At 37.7% G+C, this 22,914-nt stretch overlaps 1 protein-coding gene across 6 annotated transcripts in view; it reads left to right on the forward strand.

Annotated features, from left to right (window-relative positions):
- spon1a (spondin 1a) overlaps positions 1–22,914 on the forward strand; it is a 135,716-nt gene that overhangs the window by 107,254 nt on the left and 5,548 nt on the right. For all 6 annotated transcript variants that reach the window (XM_042407149.1, XM_042407142.1, XM_042407158.1 and 3 more), the window contains 5 exons: positions 8,504–8,568; positions 16,588–16,789; positions 19,375–19,515; positions 20,771–20,846; positions 20,946–21,128. In XM_042407149.1, coding sequence (XP_042263083.1) covers positions 8,504–8,568; positions 16,588–16,789; positions 19,375–19,515; positions 20,771–20,846; positions 20,946–21,128 — 667 coding nt within the window. The remainder of the gene's footprint in view (positions 1–8,503; positions 8,569–16,587; positions 16,790–19,374; positions 19,516–20,770; positions 20,847–20,945; positions 21,129–22,914) is intronic.

Below are 22,914 nucleotides of genomic sequence, written 5' to 3' on the forward strand. Positions count from 1 at the left end.
CAGGTCAATTCCTCCCCAGCAGGATAGACTTGGCCTCTGGGGTTCAGAGGCTTCTGACAGCAGGCTCACTTCCAGCACATATTGTAGCTATTTAACAGGTCAAGGGCAAAATCTAATGCAAATTAACGTTAATGGTAAGACTGGTGTTAATATCCATCATTCTGCATACTTCAGGACCATATATTAATTTCTGACCTAGTCTTGAAGATTTACTCAGAAGAAAAGAAAAGAAAAATTAGATTAAAGTAACAGGAGCTGTTGGATGTTGGATAAAACCAATGAGTCTCTTAGAGGCTCCATATGGATGGGAATCATGAGATAACTAACGACACTATTGCAATATGTTGCCCAAGATAACGTCTTATGTATCACTATAAAGGCACTTCTGAGATACTGCAAGACAATCCGATCACAATCTGATCCATCCCAGTATGTCTGTAGTTGAGTACTCAATGACACAATGTGTTTTCTTGGTCACACAGACGTATGTGATTTCATCTTTCACTCAAATTCTAAACCAATCCACAATTGACCATAACCAACCACCATAACCTCCGCATGATAGGTAGATGTTTTTTTTTTTTTAATAGTTAGCTTGATATAGCCACTAAACAGTATGATTCTGTGATTTGTCTAACTTGACAACATTCATCAGAAATAAAATATCGATAATAATATTTAAATCAAGAATTTTTGCTTTCTTTTTAGTGGCTATAGATTCCATAACCTCTTGGTAATAATTCATACTGACATAGTTCTTGGCCACATGGACTCAAACCAAATTTTGGTTTATGAAATAGGATGATCTTTAAATTTGCTGCCACACGACACCCGATTCATGAGAGTGCTTTCCCAAGATTAAAAAAACATATAAGGAGTAAATTACATGCCCGACATTGACAAATGCGCCTATGCTTCACTGGACTCTTCTAAGATAATTGACTTGGAGCAGATGTTGTGTTATTTTATAGAATATTTTAATAAGTCTTCTACCATTCTTTTAGCTAAGGCGTTTGTCCAGTTGGGCAGATGTGTCTGGCTGCTGTGATCTGACAGTGATTAATAACAGTGGGATTGTGATGCACAATGTGATGCACCAATAGCAGAAACAGATTTGCATTCCTCTTGGATATGGATAGAGGAACAAGCGCAGCGGTGAGTCTCATATAGATGACAAAAAAGTCAAAAACTTTTGGTCAAAATAGTCAAATGTTTGTTTTAGCTTCTTTTGAAACTCAAAATCTTGCAGTCTTTGGAAATGTAGTGCTAAATGCTCTTTTGTCATAGGTTACATCAGAGTGCTGAAAAACAACAAAACATGAAAAGAGAGAAAAAGACCAACTGTAATGCATCAGTACCCATTTATTCAGTGTCAATTTTGTGGCGCTGCATAGGTGATGAAAGCACCATATTTCCTAAATACATACTATATATTCAAGACTGTAATAAAGAAATACTATTTTCTGATTGACTGCAATATATTTTGAAGCAGCACAGGTTTTGAAGAAAGTTAATGGGACTCATTGGTCATGAAACTTAGTCAACATAATTCAAATAAATTGAGAAAGCACTAAAATTGGAACCTTGAAATGTGAAAGCAGTGAGAGGCAGTATGTTGGTTTATTAGTAACTAATGGCTTGCTGTACTAAAGCATATAAATTGAGAAGACATTTCTTGAGTCCAATCTAATGAGTTCCTGAGAGGTTGTCCCCTAGCTGCCATCCTAGCGGATACAACAGAATTATAGATTTGCTTTTGCTCTACGTTAAATTAGAAGAAGAGGAAAGAAGGAAATGACAGGCTCTCTGAAAAGCTAACTACTGTATGTGATTGGCAGGAGAAGCAAGGGACAAGCTACACTGCTAATAGGGTTCAGCTTTAGACATCTCTGTCATTAGTGGAAATACTCTCCATTTGAGCAGCAGAAGGTCTGCTTACATGTAATCTTTGAAATTCTATCCCTCTTTGCCTGCCTTTGTCATAAGCACAAGGAAAAGCAGGGAAAATTTAGAAATAATTCTGCCAGAGGGAAGACTTTAGTTAGTGGTATAAGTTGTCCAATTAACTATCTAACCAGTCAATTCTCAACTCATTGTTCTGGAAAATGCAAAAATATGGTGATTTTGATGTGCAAAGCAATTCAGAAAACAAATTAATTAAGAACCTAGAAGACACACATCATGAAACAACTTCACAAATCAAAAAATAAAGTTACTAGAAAACACAATTCAGATGCTTTAACAAAACTGAAAGCTAGAGTGGAAAAAATAATTAACAAAACAGACAACTCATTTTACTGAACAAATTGGCAAAACAGAAAAAAAATGATAGCACAAAACAACAAAAAATTAGTGTCCTGTTTCAGTAGCTTCACTGTTGATGTCGGACTAGTTTTGTGCTTATTTATTTTTGTAAAAAAAACATGTACAGTGACAATACTGAACAATAAAAAGTGCACTAAATATATAAAGACGGCATTGTTGATTTTCTAAATGCTGCATTGGTAGGTTTCTCAGTTCTCTACTCAAGTTCCCTCTTTCTTTTTGTCTTGTTGTCAGTAAAGTCACTCAAAATACGTTGACATTTTAGTCTGGCTTATGGTTTAAATGAATGAATGGATGCAAATTTGTTAATTAAGAAATGCATTCCGAGGCTTGAGATTCTGTGGCAAGGTAATGATCTGTTGCACATTTTGTCATTAAGCCAATAAATCTCTGTGCTACCAGTCATTAAACCAAATGACAAAGTTGTGTGAAGAATTAAAAGTGACTTTATCTATGGCAGCATCCTTTAATATATGTTTAATGGATGGACACAATGAAAGTTTGCTTCTTTCTCTTGATTCCAAAAGTTGCATACAAATAAGAGGTGTGCAACAGAGAAAAATGTTAATAACCTTTTGAAATTTACAAACTTTAATTAATGATTTTCAATTCCAGCCATGGTTGCCAACCTTTGTCTCTGGATGGCTAGATAGCTAGATGGCAAAAAGTGGACTTAGGTGCAGGAGGCTGCAGTTCGCTTCCCGTTTCCAGCCGCAAGTCGGGGCATTTTTTAAAACTCATAACAGTGACTGTCGTGGTGTTTACTGTTGCCATGACGGCAAAGGTTGTGTAACTTTAAGGAAGTACAAACCATGTCTCAAGTGATCATTTTTTTTAACCCAAACCATGATCTTTCCCCAACCCTAACCAAGTGCTTTTTGTGCCTAAACCTAACCAGTGGTTAGTGAAAACACTCCTATGGGTCATTCTGGAGTGCAGGTATAATCAACCTATGTGGTCATTTAATTATGAGGATGTGTTGTCCGTCAGCCCCCATGTGTGCATGTGTCTGGTGAGGGAAGATGGTCACACACTGACCATAGTAATAATGAGACCCGGAAATGTTCTAGTCTCGTTAAATCTGCCCAGGTTACCTTCCTCTTTGGTGGCTACCATTTAGTTCAATGCCCCTGTGAGCCTAGCTCAACTGCTTTTGATCTCCTTGATTCCTCCTGAAAGTTCTTCACTTCTTCCTGGATTATGGTGTGTATGTAATTTGCAACACAAATTTAGTAAATTTGGACCTACATTTTAGAAGTTACCATTTTGATGCTGCCACTCCATCTTCACCAAAAGATATGTTCACTGATGATGTCAGTTATAAGGAAATAATGCAGAATGACCACTGCTCCAACCAGCTAAATCTTTGTAAGGTGCTAGAAGCATTAATGAGTCCAAACTTGATGAAAGTGATTTCCGCACACTTAGATCTATACAGTATTCACTTTATTTTTGAGCTTTCGGTCTATCAGACCTTCATCAGAACATACATGATTCAATAATGAACAGGTAGGTAAAAATAACTAATCCCACTCTAATTGGCAGTATCCAATACACAAGTGCACACCCTGGTGATAGAGGCTCCACCTCTTGGGAATTGTAGTTTTTAAGTGAGGCATACAAATGGAAAGCATACTTGTTAGAGAACACACAAAAAAGGAGTGGAACACAGTGAATATAGAAAAAACATAAACAATCAGGAAACACCTTATAGTATTACCATACATATATAATTTCACCACATAGTAAATGGGGCTTTGAGAGGGATCAGGCTAGAGCCATCATAAATCAGAGATCCCCAGATCTATAAGAAAAAAACATCTCAAAACAAAAATAGAACAAAGAGCTATGGAGGGGTATCAGGCGAGGGCCAACATGAACCATAGACCCCAAATTCTACACTAGAGATTACAGCATAACACTCATGTCAAAATCCTCATTGAGGCCCAAAGACTGAAGTGTAACTAAAGTGTCAATCTAAGAGAGCTCCTTTTGGCATATCTTTCTTTCCATATGCCCCCCTCTTGGCAGTTCAATGTGTTCAATGCCCTGGAATCGTAGAGAGGAGATAGATTGTGAGAATTCGTTGAAATGCCGGGCAACAGAATAATTCACATCATTGCGTCTGATTGTGCTCACTAATCCTTTGTTTCAGCATGTGTGTAGTTTTACCTATATAAGTCTTATCACATGGGCATTTTAATAAATAACAATTATAAGGAAATAAAAAATAACTAGTAGTATGCACAGGGGTAGATGAGCCTTTGGCTGCAGCATAGCTTGTGGACACTGTACTGACAAATCTGCAATTAATTATGAAACCAATCTATTGTCTGGGGAGTTACTAAGTCAGGGTTTCTGGTAATTAGTAAGTTATGATGTGAAATAATGGATCACATCCTCTCTTGATACTACAACGACTCTACAGTTGACTGAAGACTCAATTTTGGCTGAAGGGAATGAGAGCCAACAATGAGATCCTACTCTGTACCCTGTTTATACACAGTTACAGTATTTTTTAATACTGACATACATACTATGTCCTACAATCCACAACAAAATGCCAATATCTTTGAATTTTAAGTATGAAACCTCCTCAGCTTTTAAAAGTTACAGCACACACATTTTCAACATATTTTGCCTGTCTGGCAGAAGTAACAAAACCCCTCTATGTGTTGTTCTGAAGGCCAATTACAAATGACATATTTTTCTCGTTTCATTTGGAGGACTTGTTGGAGATGGGGGTGTGATGAAGCAAACGAGCATGACAGTCTAAAACATTACACTTAGAAAAGTTGGAAGAATTTAGAAAAACTTGTGTTACATCTTCATTATAAATACATCAGTATTTTCAAGTGATATTCAAGTTTTACTTTGTGCTTTGCAAATTAGTTTTTGGGCCATGTTGTGGGGGAGTAGCAGTATTCTTGTGGTATTTTCATGGTCAGAGGCACACAGCATGCCTGCTGATCACTTAAATGGTTAGGAGCTGGCATCAGTTACATCCAACCATATTAATGCTTCTGATAACCTTTTAGAGCAGTGCCCTCACCAGCATGACTTGCTGACAGTTGGTAATGGAGTGGAGAGTCCAGAGGGTTCTCAACTAAGAAGAAACAAATATTCTTATCCGAGAGGTACAGAGTTGCACCACTTTAACATCCACACTCTGCTCTGCTTAACGCCTTCATATTTTATAATCGCCTCTTGGAGTAATGGATTTTTCTCACCTTCAAAGCAGGACCATGCTCATTTTACAAAATTTTCGACAGCCAGGCTGATTGAAAAGGAGCATTATTTCCAAGAAATATGTCCATTGTATGGTCATATATATGGGTAGTTATTGTGAGGTGTTGAACAGCAAAACAGAAAGGGAGATAGAGGGAAAGAGAGATAGAGAAAGTGAGAATACTGTGATGTTGGTTCAGGGGTTGCAGGTGCAGTATATGAAATGTGTCCTTTTCAGCAGTTATGAGTCGCATCTTGACTGTTCAATTTGTTCTGCAAAAGGCTGCCAAAAGACTAAATTGTGGGCGTACATCTTTCTTTGGCTCAGTAGTGATCCTTGTCCATGTCTTGGAGGCTGCTGATTGTGAGATATGTTTCTCCTAGCCAACATACTGTATTTGCTAAATCTATTCTTCATCAGACCTGTAATCCTAAGCTTCCTTCTCTTCAACCTCTTCCTGGGAATTGGATCATGCTTCTGTTTGAGGACACATTCAAGAGAAAGATGGTCTGGTATAAGCAAAATAAGCAAGCTACCCAGGACTACACTATCTTTCTGTTTGTTTACCTGCAGTGACGTGGAACTATACTAAATATTACAGTAGTGAATCTTCAAAAAAGATACATTTGTTTCCTTGTGCAGAAGGACAAACCAAACAATTTTTCCTGAACCAAAAGTAGCACCTAGACTTTTTTTTTCATTTTCACGTCAGTGTACTCTCAGCTGTTCATTTTTTGTTTGCAATTGCCTTACTAAATATGATATCTGAAGTGTTTACTCGAAAGTGTAAGTCTACCCTGAACATACAGTTTTATGTTGGGTTGTGGAAACATGCAGTATACACTATTTGAATCTTTAGGACAGGCACAGCCAATCAGTAACATCCTTGAATCTGAAATAGGATTAGTCTGCTATGCTTATTATCAGCCTGTCAGATTTGCTGCAATGAAATTCAGTAACATAGAGCAAGAGAGATGGGGATGTCGTCATTTTGGTTATTGAAACAAAAATTATTTTCTGACCACATACTGGCCACAGGAAGAAGGATTACTGATATCATTGCAACAATTAAGCACATCATAAATATATTTACACATCTTTTTAATGAAAAGTTGTAATTTGCATGAAAAGAAATGACTTAATTATTACTATCTTTGTTCCTGATGGTAAATGGAGTCTAATGTTTAACTGTTTACACATACCTTGCTCAAGAGAAGAAATTATTTTATGTTTTCCACAATGATAAAACACAATTGAAAATGCAAAAAGATGAACATATATACTATACGATGTGATCCTATACAAAAGCTATGCAATAATTACTGTTTCTGTGAGGTTTAGATTATAATGTTCATGTTCACTTTGTGTTGCGGTGGTATATTTTTGGAATTAATGATAATGTACTGTTATACATATTATGTATGACTTTACTTTAGTGTGAACTGTGTCCACTGGAAGTCTTCACTTCTGATAATGTGTGCATGAGCCCATTTAGTATGCAACTTTCAAGCCTATTCTGATGTTTTCTTCAATTATACTACTACTATTTATATTTGGAGAAATACAAAAAGCAACCAAACACACAGCACAAATGGATCATGGTTGAAACATTTTCTTTATACTATCATGTCTTTTATTATCAAAACATGACAGAAAAATGTATCCATGTGTAATTCTTTGCAGCTGTCAGGGAAGGTCATGGGTGGCAAAGGGAATAGAGCCATTTACAGTGTTTATTACAGTCAGCATCAATGGCAGCGGCAGATGAGAGACATCAGATTTGTTTCAAGGTTGGGTAATTAGAGTTAAAACATTCCTCCTTTCTTTCTTTATATGTAAGCAGGGGCCTAGAAGCATTGAATGTTTTGCAGTTGTTACATTTCCATAAAACTCAAACAAATTTATTTTACTGGTAGGATCTGCAAAGTAATAGTCAAGTCCAACAAATCCTTTAATGACAAGGGATGATCTTTGCATGCACATCTTTTGTATTTGATTTGATAACTACCATCTCTTTGATAATGCATGTTGAGGTGAGTGAAGTTCAGCAACGTGCAATACAAAAAGTGAAATCTCACTGCCTAGTTTTAAAGCATTGTGTATATTCTCTACTGCATAAAATCTAGATTCCACCCACTGATCAGTGAAGAGAAGTTTTGGAGTATTACAATCTGTGCATTAATCTCCAACAGATTAGAGAGAGAAAAAGCCCAAAAGTGTGACATGGTTATGATTATTTCATAAGCTCAACCTGAAGATCTTTAAACTATCTTTAAGATAGACATACTTACCTGTATAGTTTGCAAATAGGAACACTTGTCGCAGATTGAATATTTCACACAGGCATGCAAGTGTCATTGATCTGTCAAGCAAGGTCAAGTAGAGTTACTTTTCTAATCACTGTTATAACATTAATGGCATTCATCTGATCCTATAAGTCAACATTGTTTCCATGTTGTGCTTAAGTGTCTGTGAAAGACAATAAAGTCCAACAGAAGATACAGTGCCTGAGCTAGTAATCTGATAAGAGTTAGAGGTATGTTTGTTATGGTTTAAGGCCAAATATTGTCATTTTCTTGAAGGTAAATTTCTTTGTCATAGTTTGTTAGAACATTTTTTTCTGAATTTATATACATATTATACAAGAAACCAGATACCTTAGTTTCATGTAAATTGGATTTTAGCTGTCTTTGAAGGACTTGATTTGCATTTGCTTCAGTGCTTTTCCTATCTAGTTAAGATGGTTTTTCAGCTTTCAGACCATACATAACATCTTCAGCCACTGACCATAATGATTTTGTAGATTAAAGTGTGGAAAAGGAAAAAAAAGTCTCAAATTGATCCTTTTCAACCATTCACCTGAAGGGTGATGGTTCAAGAGTGAGGTGTCGATTCGCTCAAGGGACTGAGATTGAGTTTTTGTGTCTTCTGTCTGTCTCTCTTCTGTAGGGTGATGATGTCCTGACAGTCATCAAAATGAAAGCACAGTGGCCAGCCTGGCAGCCACTTAATGTGTAAGTATTATATCTTGATTACTGTAATGCTCATCACGCATCTGCTATGGTAAGTACAATGGCTCATAAATGGACTACACTGCTGGTTTTGGAAGTTATTTAAAAAAACTGAATGCTGATCTTATCAAACCAATCATAGGTTTCCTCTCTCTATGAATATCTTGTCCATGATATTCAAGACCATAGAGACTAGAGACCTAATCACTCAATAACTAGAGACAACCCACATATTTATACACAAAAAATTGTGTATAAATATGTGTGTATACATATATATTTATACGTGTGTGTGTATGTATAACATCTTGTGTTGTGACATTATGAGTTCCTCTTTAACTCTCACCTCTAGTTTTTAGTATCTTGAGGGAAAGAGGGCTATTTGGGGAAAAAAGAGGAAAAAAAACACTTGTTGCAAGCGATTTTGTTATGTAATTATGCATCTTTGGAAGACCATATACATACATCAGGAGTAATGGGGTATGGAACTTGCAAAAAGTCAGGCTCTGATGTTGTACTTTTAGTCAAAATTATTAAGTAATCCTACTACTAAAAGTAGTAGGTTCAAAGCAGACCTGTTATAGGTGAAGTCTGGGATTACAAAGGCATCTTCTTCATCAGCTGCCCTGACCACAATGTGTTGAAGTTTTGAGGTTCCCCTTAGTGAATCTGATGGGTTTGCAATGGATCAGTAGTATATGTGGATGAATGAATGACATTTTTATTACTGTGTCATACACATAACTATGCCCAGGACAAGACACCACAGGTTCATACTGTAAAAGCTCAGAGTCCTGTATTTCCAAACCCTAACAACAGAAAAAATCCAAGAATGAGGAAGAAACTTCAATAAATTTCACAGTCAAATCTTCAGACCATCATCGTCTGCAACAAAATTCATAAATCACTGACAAAAACATGTGCTAGATATATAGGTGCATCGCTATTTTAATTTGATAGTTGTGTTTGATGTGATTTGAATTTCAGGTTTTAGTAAATGTAGGACACCGAAAACATTCTGCATCCTTGTTAGTAGATGTTTCTGCTTTGATAGATTACCTATCTTAAGCAGTTTTCAAATCTCTGCAAGTTGATTTTCATACAACACATGCTGCAAGGTAGAAAATCAATATAAAAATATTATGGCTCTTGAAAATGGTCAACAGTTTTATAAAACATCTGAAATTTGTTGTCAGTGGGCTAAAACTCAGCCAATGGTAGGACCACCTAATAGGAATAAATAATAGGTAGTATGTTTTTGAGGCTTAAGTTAGCTTCTTAAGTTGGACCCAAAGCTGGCTGATCAGTGAAAACCCAGCTCAAAGGTGCCCTGAAACTGCCAGCTATCACATGCTCACACTGTGCATGCTCATTTACTCCTAAATTCATATGAGCCATTTAATCTCTTATTCATGAGAAAAACAAGAAGCTTGTTGGCTCAGCTTGCACAGAAGAACTTCGGTGGTAAAGGCCTGTGCAGTGTTCTTTCCTCAACCAAAGGGCCTCTGTGAGGGCCACGAGTTTAGTCTCCAAAGGGAAGAGCATAGCCAGGAATAGGAGCAATGATATCCACTAGGACTAATTACTTTGGCTTACTCTGTGCTGTATAAGCAGCCAATTAATTGTTAAACACAGCAATTGTGCATAGCAAATGCATGAGTGTCAGATCAACAGTATGGGTTAGGAGAAAGAAAAGGAAAGGACATTTTTGTTGCTAACTATATGGAAGTGTCCTCACCATGGAAGTAGAGTAAAGAAAGTGTTCAGTATACGTTTTACTCAAACAACTGGAAAATACACCTTGTTAAGCCTTAAAAGACTCTTTCAAGAGTTCATTAGCTTTATATATGCACTGCATGAAAAATGCATATTTATGTCAGCATGTTTTGTAATTTGATTTGTGTACTTGTACATGTTTGTGTGTTGCATATCAGTAATACAATATAAATGTCTCTATGTTTGTGCTTTTTCAGGTATATACTGTATGTCTGTATAAAGAGAGAATTTTGCTTTAATTTAACAACAGGAAGTATCTTTTTAAGGGTTATTGTCAGTTAAGGCTTCCAACACTCATATGAGGATGAGAGACGGGAAGAGAAAGAAGCGGAGAGAAAGGAAAGCAGCCGACATAAAGAACAAGGAAGTCATTAAATTAATCTTTTGAGGAGACTGGGGTTTAATTACATCAGTAGTCTTTCTGCTTTAGGTTAAGTATGTGGTTAAGAAGCAGTATGTGTACTGCATCATCATTCCGTTAAATAGAGTGCCTCCTCTTAAACCAAGCATTCAATTTCATTTGGTTATAAAGAGCAAGATGATTACTGGAACAAAGGGTAAAGCAGCAGATATGTGGAAGGAGAGTAGAAGAGGGAGATGAGAAAAGAATGAGGCTGTAGATATGACATCCATTATCACACATATTACGGCAGTATCTTTATGGCAGTGGCTCTCCTGAGACCAATTACATAATAAGAAAAAGGAAATAAACTTGAGTACGGTAAGAATTTCTCTTTGAGAAAAGAAAGTATACTAGACAGGCCCTAGGCAAGGTCACATGGTTTTGGGTAAATAAATAAAATTTCAATAGAATAGAAAACCTTATTAGAAATTTAAATCAGTAATTAAACAATTAAAAAACAACCTAATAAAATAGTAAAATAGAATGAAAACAAATACTGAGCAGAAAAACACATTGTTTTCAGAATTTTAAAGTGTAGCTCTTAATATTTTCCATCTGATCTCTTACAGTCCAGACAAATGACTCAATCTGTACTCTTAAAAGTCACTGATCTCAAAAAGAGTTGAGGCAACCATTAAATGCCAAAATCCATCGTGGCTTTCTGACCACATAGGTGTCTGAGTGTTAAATGGAGCGGAGCAGGTGGACCCAAATGCAGAAAATCGTAGGCAGAGAAAGGCTAAAGAATAAATTCTTTATTTAGGCTTGAGTGCAGGCAGAGCTAAACTGAACTGAATAGAGTAAAACTGAACAACGCAGAGCAGAGCAGAACAAACAGAGCAGAACGAGACACAGTTGGAATGTGGCAGGCACTGGAAAAGGAGGGAAATACAAGGATTGGTTAACAATGAAGACAACAAGGGTGTGGCAGGCAACAAACAGGGCAAGGCTAACGAGACAAAACACTGAACAGGTGTGCAGGGGTAAACAGCCTGAGCAGGACTACAGCAACACTTGAGAAACACAAGGTTACAAACTGTCAAGAATAAAACCAAAGCAAGGCAGAGATAAAACTAAAGAAAACAAGAGCCCTGGACTCAAGGGAAAAGCAATACCAAGCTCAAGCACTACACAAAGAGATAGAAAATGGCTAATGTGGTTATCAAAACAATTTGTAACTCAGAGCACATTCAAAACACAGAAACAGAGTCCATGACACAGAGACCCTCATTGTTCCTGTCTTTCCCCACATAAACTCAAAATAGCGATGTTGACTGCAGTCACACCGGCACTTTAGCGAAAGGAGCTAACAAAGAAACATTTTTTCTACATGAAAATACCCTTTTCATTCAAATGAACTCTACTTGTCCACAGTGTAGTGGTGTGTGAAGAAAGGGATGGAAATTTTATTCAGAACTTTAATTTACAGACATTTAAATTACAGTTATGTCGCTGACCACCTACACGGAGAAGGACAGAGACACATATCAGTGGGCACTGAGTTAGCTGATAGGCACAGATAATGCCAGTCCAGCTGCCATAGCATCCACATGAGATATCACTGCCGCCACTGACTAGGGATGGGAATTGATAAGATTTTTTGATACCAATGCTATTATTGATTCTGTTTATCGGTCTGATTCTTTATCGATTCCCTTATTGATTCCTCATCAATTTTCTGTGTGGAAAAAAAGTAGGCCTACACAGGTTTTCAGTGTCATCACTATTTCTGTATAAGATAGGATATTAACCCTTGGTAATGGACGTGCTGCTCGGTTGGGAAGCAGTTGCACTTGTGTGTAAAGTATCAAATAAATGGCATTCTTGGAATTTAAGTCCATGTTGCATTGAAAGATGTTTCAGTATATTGCTGGTGTTTCCGCCCCTACTTGAAATTATCATTTTACAGACATTTCAACTAGCACTTTTGTGATCTTTTTTTGTGAAATGAAGCCACACTTTGGACCATTTCTTCCTCTCTGCCATGACTTCTTATTGTTGCAAGTTTCTAGCAGCATAGACACATGAGTTTGACATCATTGTTCTGTAATGCGCAACTGTCAGAAAGACATGCTAGCATCGAGAAAAGGAATTGATAAGCTCGGAGGCATACGATTGCGATGGATTGGAAAATTTGGAACTCGTTCTCAACTGGCACCGGTTCTCAATTCCCACCCCTACCACTGACACAGACTTTCACTACTTTAGACACAGTCCATGTTTGTGAAATGCTGCTTTTTTTTTGTTTGTGAAGTGCTACTTAACTTACACAAGGTGCCAACTGGTGTTTTGGCACCTTGAGTAAGTTATTCACATTTAAAAGACTTCCCATTAAAAATCCCATCTGAAAGACTTCCACACAACACTCTGCTCATTCTTATACTGTACAAACTCACAATTCAAACACACTTGTTAAGATGAAAAAACATGACATCCTTTCTCAATCTCATTCAAACACACACCCGGTGACTCACACACAGACAAGATTCAGACAGAAAATTATCTTCACACCAATTACTCAATATATTTTCCCTTAGAGCATGATAAAATAAATCATTCTCAAGTCTTCACACATATTCTGATGGAAAAACTACCTACGACTCTCTTTGTTGCACTATATCCTCCCATTCTCTATGACATCATACTATTCACTACAGTATCCTCCACCTTTAGTTTTCTCACAAAAGTTCTCTTCATTAGTCCCACTTCATACTGGTTTAAAATGATTGCATGCATGACAGCTGCAGTACCTTCATGATACTCAGCTGGCTCCTTGTTGTCTCCCCGCGCCCACATTCTCTTGTCAGGCATCTCCTTAATAACCAGAATACTTTGGTGTTCCGCAGGTTACATTTGATTAGCAGCTAAAAATAAGCTGCTTGTCAATGGTGTGAAATAGAGTTTTTGATGACGCAAAAAGATAACTGCAAATGAACTTCCGCCTTTATTTCTGTCACACTCAGAACCACTTTTTGATAGTGGTTTTTGTGTGTTTACAGTGTACATGAATTAGTGTTTATATGAATTAATGTGGTATTTTTTGTGGTATTTAGTGTAGAGAGCCTCAGTTCCACTAGCTACTGTGCAACAATGTATTTTAATAGTAGTAACATGTTAAACATTATGCTGGGATTGTCTAATGTTACAATAATGTATTGATTATCTGACTGAGCTTTGACTCACGCAAGCACTGCTGATGCAAATCTATTGGCAGGAGAGTAAATGTTCCACTTTTCAATAAAATCTATTTAGTTTTTAGTTATTTTTTCCTACTAGACCATTTAAATAATTTCAGCGGATGACATGATTACTCCACACTTAATTTACTGACCATGAAATAGTAAAAGGTGTGGTGCAGTTACAATTGTATCACTAGCTACAGAAGGGTGCTGCACCAGTGGGAGGTGTTAATTCAAGTTGAAGCTGGAAAGCCTACACCTAAGATGCTCATCCAATCAAATCAAATTTCAGATGTAGTAATTTTTAACCATGAAGGCAATATTTCTCCTTTACCAAGTAGTTTTTGTTGCCTAAAATTAACCAAACCTCAATCATCAAGGTGGCAAATCAGAGAATACTCTTTTTGAGTCTGTTACAGAACAGTCAAACGTAAGTGAGTGAGAATGTAAGTCATTAGTTCCACTCCAAAATACACCTGCACACATTAATAAAAGGAAACATTTTGGAATAACAACATTATTTCACAGAGGTTATCCGGGGTGATTAATCCCTTCCTCATTTGCTACCAGCCAGCTCTGTCTTTCCTTTTCCGTCAGTTACACTTTTGGTAGAGCCCAGGTGGTTGTGTGAGATAAACGTCAGACCTCCAGCAATCACTGAGCAAAGGTCCAGGAGAGACTACTGAAGTTGTGTATTCCCAGGGGGAAAGGGCTATTTCACATCCTGAGAGGCTATCATTAGCAGAGTGAGCAAGGGCAGGACTGAGTTGACTGAAGTCAATTGGATTTATACAGTATGGGCATGATGACAGGTGAAAAGGAATCACTGGCTAATTAATGAGGAGTGGAGAGATCCTTGTTACAACAAGGATCTCCACTCCTAATTAATCTTGTATTGGCTGGGAAAATCCTTGTAATTAGTTTAGATGTCAATCATTGGTCAAGACAGATGGCCAGACATGTTTTTCTCCTGTGCTGGAAGAGAAAGTGCAGTGTGGTCTGGCGATGTGAGACAAGAAATGTGTCACCTAAATACTTGACTTTCACTATAAATTGCAGGCACTGCAAGCTGTTTCCCTTTCTCTGTGTCTAAAGGAGAGCCAAAGTTCTGCCCCACTTCCAAGCATGCTTCTTTTCTAGTGTAGCATCCGTTTCACCATGTTACTTTTCTTCTCTCTGCTTTCCATTGATCCGCAAAAAGCTGCAACATGGTTTACAGCTCCCACTAGCTTTTGACATAGGTGCACTCTCTGAAACAATTACTTGATTAATCAATTAGTTGATCAACAGAAAGTTAATTGGCAACAATTTTTATAATTGATTAAGGGTTTTTTAAGCAAAAGTGTCAAACACACAAAATCACAGCTTCTCAAATATGAATATTTGCTGATTTTCTGAGTCTTCTACAATTCTTTTAAGCTGGTTATCTTCAGCTTTTGGATTGTTGGTTGGACAAAGGAAGGAATTTTAACATTTTATGGAGCAAACAAATCATTTAATTTGTTGAGAAAATAATCGACAGATTAAATGATAATGTAAATAATGCTTCGCTGCAGCCCTAAAGGTTTGTACTAGACTGTTGGGTTGATGACATAAGCCTTATCCACTATCCACTATCCACTAGCCGACTATTCTATCAGCTGTTCTGATATAAGCCTCAATAGGAGCTTAATTACAGGTAATAATTGCAAAATTTGTTACACGGAAATATTAACTGTTAACCTGGCACACTGCCAGTCAAATGTCATAACTTGTGAACGTGAGTATCAGAAACTTGTCCTAGGTTTCCTCTTGTATTTACATTTTGTCTGTCATTTGAGGGCAACTTGCTGGTGACAAATTTATGACTTTTCATGAGGCACGACATTTCATTTGGCGTGGAGGAGGTTACAGTAAGCCTGGCCTTTAGGTCCTCTGAGAGGCAGACCTCGAGCCACATCCTTCGGGGCATCCCACTCCTTAATGGGGACACAGCTAACATCTTTCTTTCTCTCCCTTACTCACGCTTACAAACTGTTTTGAGTCACACAGACACAACTTACTCAAAAACAGAGCTGGTTTCTCCTTTCAGAAACAAACAGAAAAAAAAAATCATTAAACAATCTACCATACTGTACACTGGATTATGAAGATATCTTGTATGCTTATGCTGGCACTACCCTTAAACCACTGGACGCTATCTACCACTGTGCCATTCGATTCATTACACAAGATGGCTATCACGCTCACCACTGTGAGTAATATGAAAAGGTCAGATGGTCATCACTGACATCTAGAAGCACCGGCACACCTGCGTCGTGATTTATGAGGCCTTGCTATCTAAGTTGGTTAGATATTTAACATCCTTAGTTGAGGTCAAAGCTAATAAACATGACACCAAATCACAGGACAGCTTGGCTTGAAAAGTCATACAAACTCAGCTGAACTGGGGTAGACTATACACTTTACTGCTGGAATGAAAGTTAGAAATGCTCATTCCTCTTCAGTACTTTAAAGTTTTACCAGCTGATATTTTTCAGCTGATTGTTTTGTGTGAATTATCTGTCTTGTTGTGGTCTTTTGTAGATGTATTTTTTTCTGAGGTCTCTCTTACAAAAGAGATCTTGACCCCAATGAGATATCCAGAATATATAAAGCTTAACTAACTCTCACTCTCCTCCTCAGGCGAGCTGCGCCTTCAGCTGAATTCTCAGTGGACCGCACCCGTCACCTTATGTCCTTCCTGACCATGTTGGGGCCCAGTCCAGATTGGAATGTGGGTCTGTCTGCTGAGGACTTGTGCACTAAGGAGTGTGGCTGGGCTCAGAGGGTGGTCCAGGACCTTATCCCCTGGGATGCAGGCACTGACAGTGGGGTGACATATGAGGTCAGTGAGAACATCCTGATATTACATTTTCATCATTAGTTTATTAAAGCATTATATCATCCCAGCTTTCACTCTCTAACATGCAGAACTACACTCTGTTAAGTAGTGAAATGTATGCGATATGTAGAGCTGCTGTGGCTGATTTATCTTTTCAAAAAAGTTAGTGATTTTAGGTAGGTAACTGTTAGGTAACTGTAAAGAATACTTTTAAACTAGGAACACTTTTCAACACTTTTTTTCAATTTTTTCTTCACAATATATTATTTTGAAAACTGTAGCATTAGAGTCATTGGGTGGGAGCTTCTCTAGAAAGCAGTTCTCAAAATATCAGATAGAAAATGCCAGCTCTTAAGGTGCTTTTCAGACAGCGAGCAGTTACCACTGAGTCTGCTTCCTGGCAACATTGGTGTTCTGTATTTTGAATGGGCGATAACATGGTGTAAGGCTATACCCTACTAACAACATGTAACATAAATTAGAGGTTGATGCTATCTACCTACTCTAATCTCATCACATAAGTCAAATAGATCAGATAGGCCTACACCAGTAAATTTTGATACTGTATTGTTTCCCTCTGTGGTTGCCAAGATTAAATTTCATTATTTTTATATTAAAATACTTGAAAACAAACTCTGTAACATTCTGTCAACTGAAGACTATATCATTTTTTTTTTGTTGAGACTACTTGCTGTGCAACAAAAACAGCAATGTCCCTCATGTAATGAATGTGTGTCTCAACTCATGTTACAACCCTAAAGTCCCATAGCAATCACAGCCTTTTTTCAAACTGTTATTCTCTCCACCTTTGACCCCTGGATAACCTTCCTCCTCACTCTCATCACCAGCTGAGTCTACCCTTCATACTCGCACTGTGACCTTGTCATTATGCCAACCTCTTCCTCTTCATCTGCCTGTCTACTCACATTCACAATCATTCCCTTTCTCACCTCTTCACATACTGCCAGTCTGCAACAATTCAAGTGTCATCACCCATCCAATTCTCCTTTAACAGCCTTGAACGTCTTCCCCTCCCGCCCTCATCCCGAGGTGCTGTCTGCTGCGTGCTCAGTGTCTCCAGTCAGCACTAATAGATTAGGCTGTGTGTGTGCTTGTTTGACCAAATTCTTACTATGGCTACGTGTGTGAAACCTTTGGCTGATCCCTCAGAACTCACAGATGAACCCACTGAACTGGGCTCTCTTGCTTGTCTTGGCCAGCTTCAGGAATAATTTCACTCTTCCTCCTCTTCTTCCTCTCTCACTTTCTCTCTCATCCTGTCGGGCACCCACGCACACACACACGTTTTCTTATGTCACCTTTGGGGACATTACATAGACTTACATTAATTTCCTGGACACTTACCCTAACCCTAACCATAACTACTGGTTGCCTAACCCTAACCCCTTACCCTAACCTTAACCACTGACCTGAAAATCTGTTTTTACCTCGTTTCCCCAATTAACTGGGCTTTAGTCTGAAATGCGTCCCTGAAAGTAGGCTTAGTCAGAAATACACTCACTGAATGTGAGTGTGAGCTCACACGGACGAAATCAGACTATGTAAGGGAAACTCAGAAATATTCTGTCAAGTTTGGGCTCTGTTTAACACTGACTACTATGACTAGACTGACTACAACATGTCCTGTGTTAGGAGACTGACAGCAATTACTGATTCTGTTTTTTCATGTTTTTAGCAAGCATGCAGCCTCAGTTTGCCATCTATATTAATAACAAGAAAAGCAAGAAACAGGGAAACATCTATAAAACCTTTTTGTAAAAATGAAAGTACAGACTTTGCATAGTATACACTAATCTGAGTATCAGGTATCCATTCTAATGCTCAGTTTCCCCAAAAATGTGAATTTTCGATAAAATCACAAGAAAGGTGTACTTGTTAAAATGCCCACAAAATAAATATTGCTATATCTTTGCAGAGTTGACAAGTCGCTTAAATGTTACTTTCCATTTGGCTGAGAATATGGACAGAACCTACTAGTATCACGTTTCAGCTGTATAGAAAGATCAATGACAGACACTCTCAACCAAGAATAATGTGCAACAGAGGCAATTCTAGAAGTGGGGTGGGACTTTGGCTCCCTGTTACAAAATTGTTAAAGGCACAGGTCTGAAACAGAGTAATGAGATGCATCCTTTGTCCCATTACTTTTCCTGTATCTTTTAATTAGTGGCCACTCATTACCCCTCTCCCTATCTCCCTCTCTCTCACAAACACAAACACTTCTGCTCTTTCCCTGTTTTTTTTCTTGGTGGCCTCAGTGGGGGGTAAAGGATGAGCAGGTCCTCTGCCTCCAGACTGCCTCTGGCGCTGGTGCTTCTATCAACCCCATGCTGGCAGACCTTTACTGTTGACTAATAAGAGCATCTCTCATATATAATCTACAATAAAGTGTTCCTCCACAGCTGCTCTCTGACTTTGTGACTTGTCCTTAGTGTAACTTTGAGTGACTTTGTGCTCATTGTACTTTGTCATTGTACAAATCCTGACAGTGTGTTATTTTTGAAATCCCAAGAACCACAGCTTCGTGGCCCATGTTCTTCCTCTGTCTTTCTGTGTGCTTCTTTTAGTCTCCCAACAAGCCCACTATGCCCCAGGAAAAAATCCGTCCCCTGACCAGTCTGGACCATCCACAGAGTCCTTTCTATGATCCTGAAGGGGGCGCCATCACTCCTGTGGCCAGGGTTGTGGTGGAACGTATTGCTAGAAAGGTCTGTCTGTTTTCATATCATCAGTTCTCTGTGCAAAAACACACATATGCTTGTTATATTTATAGCTTGGTATACTCTTGTCTGCTCTTAGTTGTCACTCGTTGATTCTATCCTACATTAATAAAGCCAAATTAAATTTACATCAAATCAACACTGGCTTCCTTTAACATATTGCACGCCATCATTGTTAAATATAGATCCCTTGACATGGGAGAGAGAGACCTTTCCTTTGTCTTTATCTCTGCTTAGCAGCACGTACATCAATACTGTCCATCAATGAAGCAGTTGATCAGCTGTCTATAGGTCTGCAATTAGAAAGGTGTTTTATGCAAGTCCATGGCCCTTGTAGACAAAGTATAAAAGGCATAAGGTGAATGACTGTAATAATAATAATCTACTACTGGGATGTACTGCATTCATCTCCCTAAATTGAACAAAAAAATGTGATTTATGCTATCAAATGTCAGTCACTATTAGTGTTATGAAGTAATGTGTTCAGTTCATTTTCAAGTATATGAAATAACTTCAAAGATAAATTTCAAGTCGTCGCTAAATTACCAATATTTTACCCCACTTGAATCAGTCGAAAGTAATATCTGAGGCACTATATAAGGACAATATTTTGACCAATCACCAGTGTCAAAGTCAACACATATCTACAATGGTAAATCGCATAATACCACTGCATAATGTGTTACAATCCAACTCCTAAAACAAACACTTAAGCTAATCAATTCACATAAAACAGAAAGAACAAGCTAAAGAAAACATTTATGGTAAGTATTGAAATTCACTCTCTATGCCACAGAAACTTCCCTACTTATGATTTAAGGGGAGGGGAAAATATTCCCTTGGAAACTCAGGCAGCAAAGCAGAAAGGGATAAAAGGTTAGCAGTCCTTCAGTGGCATCTAGAGGCAGCTGTGGGGATTTTAGAAGATTTTCAGCTTGATTTCTTTACTCTTGCCACTATCCATTTATCATCATTTAACTTGCTCTAGATGCAAACAACACACACAGGTCAGAATGTGTGGACATATATTCAGTAGTCTTCTCCTTGTGTTCTGTGTGTCTGCCACAGTTGAGAGAATTTGTAAGCTGCAGGCTTAAGATGACCTTCCACTCACCTGCTCTCATTCTTTCTGATAGCTATCAGAAGCAAAGAGAAGGACTTAGGCGAAGTCAAACAGAAAACCATAGTAAAAGAACACTAACATGTATTGTCGCAATATCATAGTGTGTATGTGTATCCACAGGGTGAACAGTGTAACATTGTGCCAGACAATGTGGATGACATTGTAGCAGACATTGCCCAGGAGGAGAAAGAGGAAGGTCTGGATCCTGCTCTCATTTCTCTCCCTCTCCTTTACACAAGATTAAAATCATAGGTAACAGTGGATGGCTTTTATAGTATCCTTTTCCATCCTGCAGATGATACTCCGGAGACATGCATCTATTCCAACTGGTCTCCATGGTCTGCCTGCAGCTCAGCCACTTGTGAAAAGGGCAAGCGGATGAGGCAGAGGATGTTAAAGGCCCAGTTGGACCTTAGTGTCCCCTGCCCTCACACACAGGATTTTGAGCCTTGCATGGGACCTGGATGCAGTGATGAGGGTAAGTATATATCAAAAGATGATAATGTAATTTTGTAGTAAAATTTATACTGGAGAGGAGCTCACACATGATTCCAGTCTTGAGGTCCAACAGACATTGGAATTCATTTTGAGTTCTCTAAAGGTTCAGATCCCTTTAAACCAGATTATGATCATATTTAATCTCTGTATGTTTTAAAACTAGACTTAAATGGTGTAAGGCCATTGTAAATACGCAAGGTACCGTTCTACAGCAGCAATTAAGTTAGAGAGAAGAGCGGTGAAGGAGAGCACTTTGTTTATATGGCAGGGTTTTAATTTTTATATAATGTCAAGTTAAATTGCATGAGGCCACTGAATATTTTGTAAGATGTTAAGAGAAATTCACTCAGGTAATTGTGTGGGCTGGTTCAAGGTTTATTTTCTTTTTACTGTCATCTTCACTCATTATGTATGTTCTTGTCTCCTTAAAATTCATTTTACCCTACAGACATCAAGATGTCTTATTATTTGGTATAATCTAATTACTAATAAAACATAGTGACTCTGATGGCCTGACCTTTTGCTAAGCACCACCATCAGGTCACACTTTCCCATTGGCCAACATGTCCATGACAAGAACTGATTCAGTTTAGATTTACTGTTCTGTTTAATATAGATGATTAAATGATTTTATGATGAATCCAAATATGGCTACTCATTATGGTTTATTGTAAGATACATTTTTCTATTAGTGAGTGAAGCCCTTTATTGCCAGTTTTATAGCAGACAGATTGTTCTTTAAGAGGTTAATTATTGGTGTCATGTTTTATACCTTGAATGCTGATTACGCAGAAATATTAAAACACTAAAAATATAATAATAATACACTTTATTTATACAAAATCTTATCTTGCTTCCATTAATTAAAATCAGGCACATTAAAGTGAAATAGAATCAAAAACACCATGATAAAATAAGAGTGAGGAGAGTGAAATAAACAATGTGATTTAAATCTGCCAAAAAATTATACTGACCGTAGATTTATCATATCACAGATAGTCGATGTATTCATCCTCTGGCCAACCTTATGGCCCATTTACTCCAATAAAATATGCTGAGAAAGTGTCTCCTGCTTCCCACTGTGGGTGACTGTAAGCATGCCCACTGATGTCAGTCTCTGGTTTAACCTGGCTGACTGCCCACACACATGAATGGCACGAAAATAACATTTGGTATTATGAGTGGCTATGTATAAAAAGGGGCCGTAATTCCTCTATGGTTCTTCTGATGTGGATGTAAACACCCTGCAATTAAAGATGAAAATTAGCATTTTGACCTCACAATCACTCGATTCTAAATCCAGTGAGCTGGAGTACACAGCCAACTGCAACTTTGCCTCCATACTAAAGCTGAGATGTTAGTGGACAATATGTATCACTTACAAGATTCAAACTCAATCTTTACTCATATTTACTTTTCAGATTAGTTATTTTTATCCTTATTTGACAGCTCACAGTAGAGATTGACAGAAACATTTAGGGGGTAGAGACAAGAAGGGGACAACATGACTATTATTTAATGGCCATCACAATCTCAAGGTATATGTATCATCTCAGTTCTTCAACCTTTTAATATTCAAGTATTTTCAGCTGTTACTATTGGCTATCAGTGGACTTTTTTAAATTATAATGAAGATTTGAAAGATGCTACTTTGCTATCTATCTTTAACATTATATTTCATCTACTCAACTAGTGATAATGAAATGTGGTTTCAGAGCATGGTCCATTAACTTAAATATTACATTATCTACAGTACTATAATGGGC

The sequence above is a fragment of the Thunnus maccoyii genome, chromosome 1, assembly GCF_910596095.1.
Source record: "Thunnus maccoyii chromosome 1, fThuMac1.1, whole genome shotgun sequence".
Classification (NCBI taxonomy): Eukaryota; Metazoa; Chordata; class Actinopteri; order Scombriformes; family Scombridae; genus Thunnus; species Thunnus maccoyii.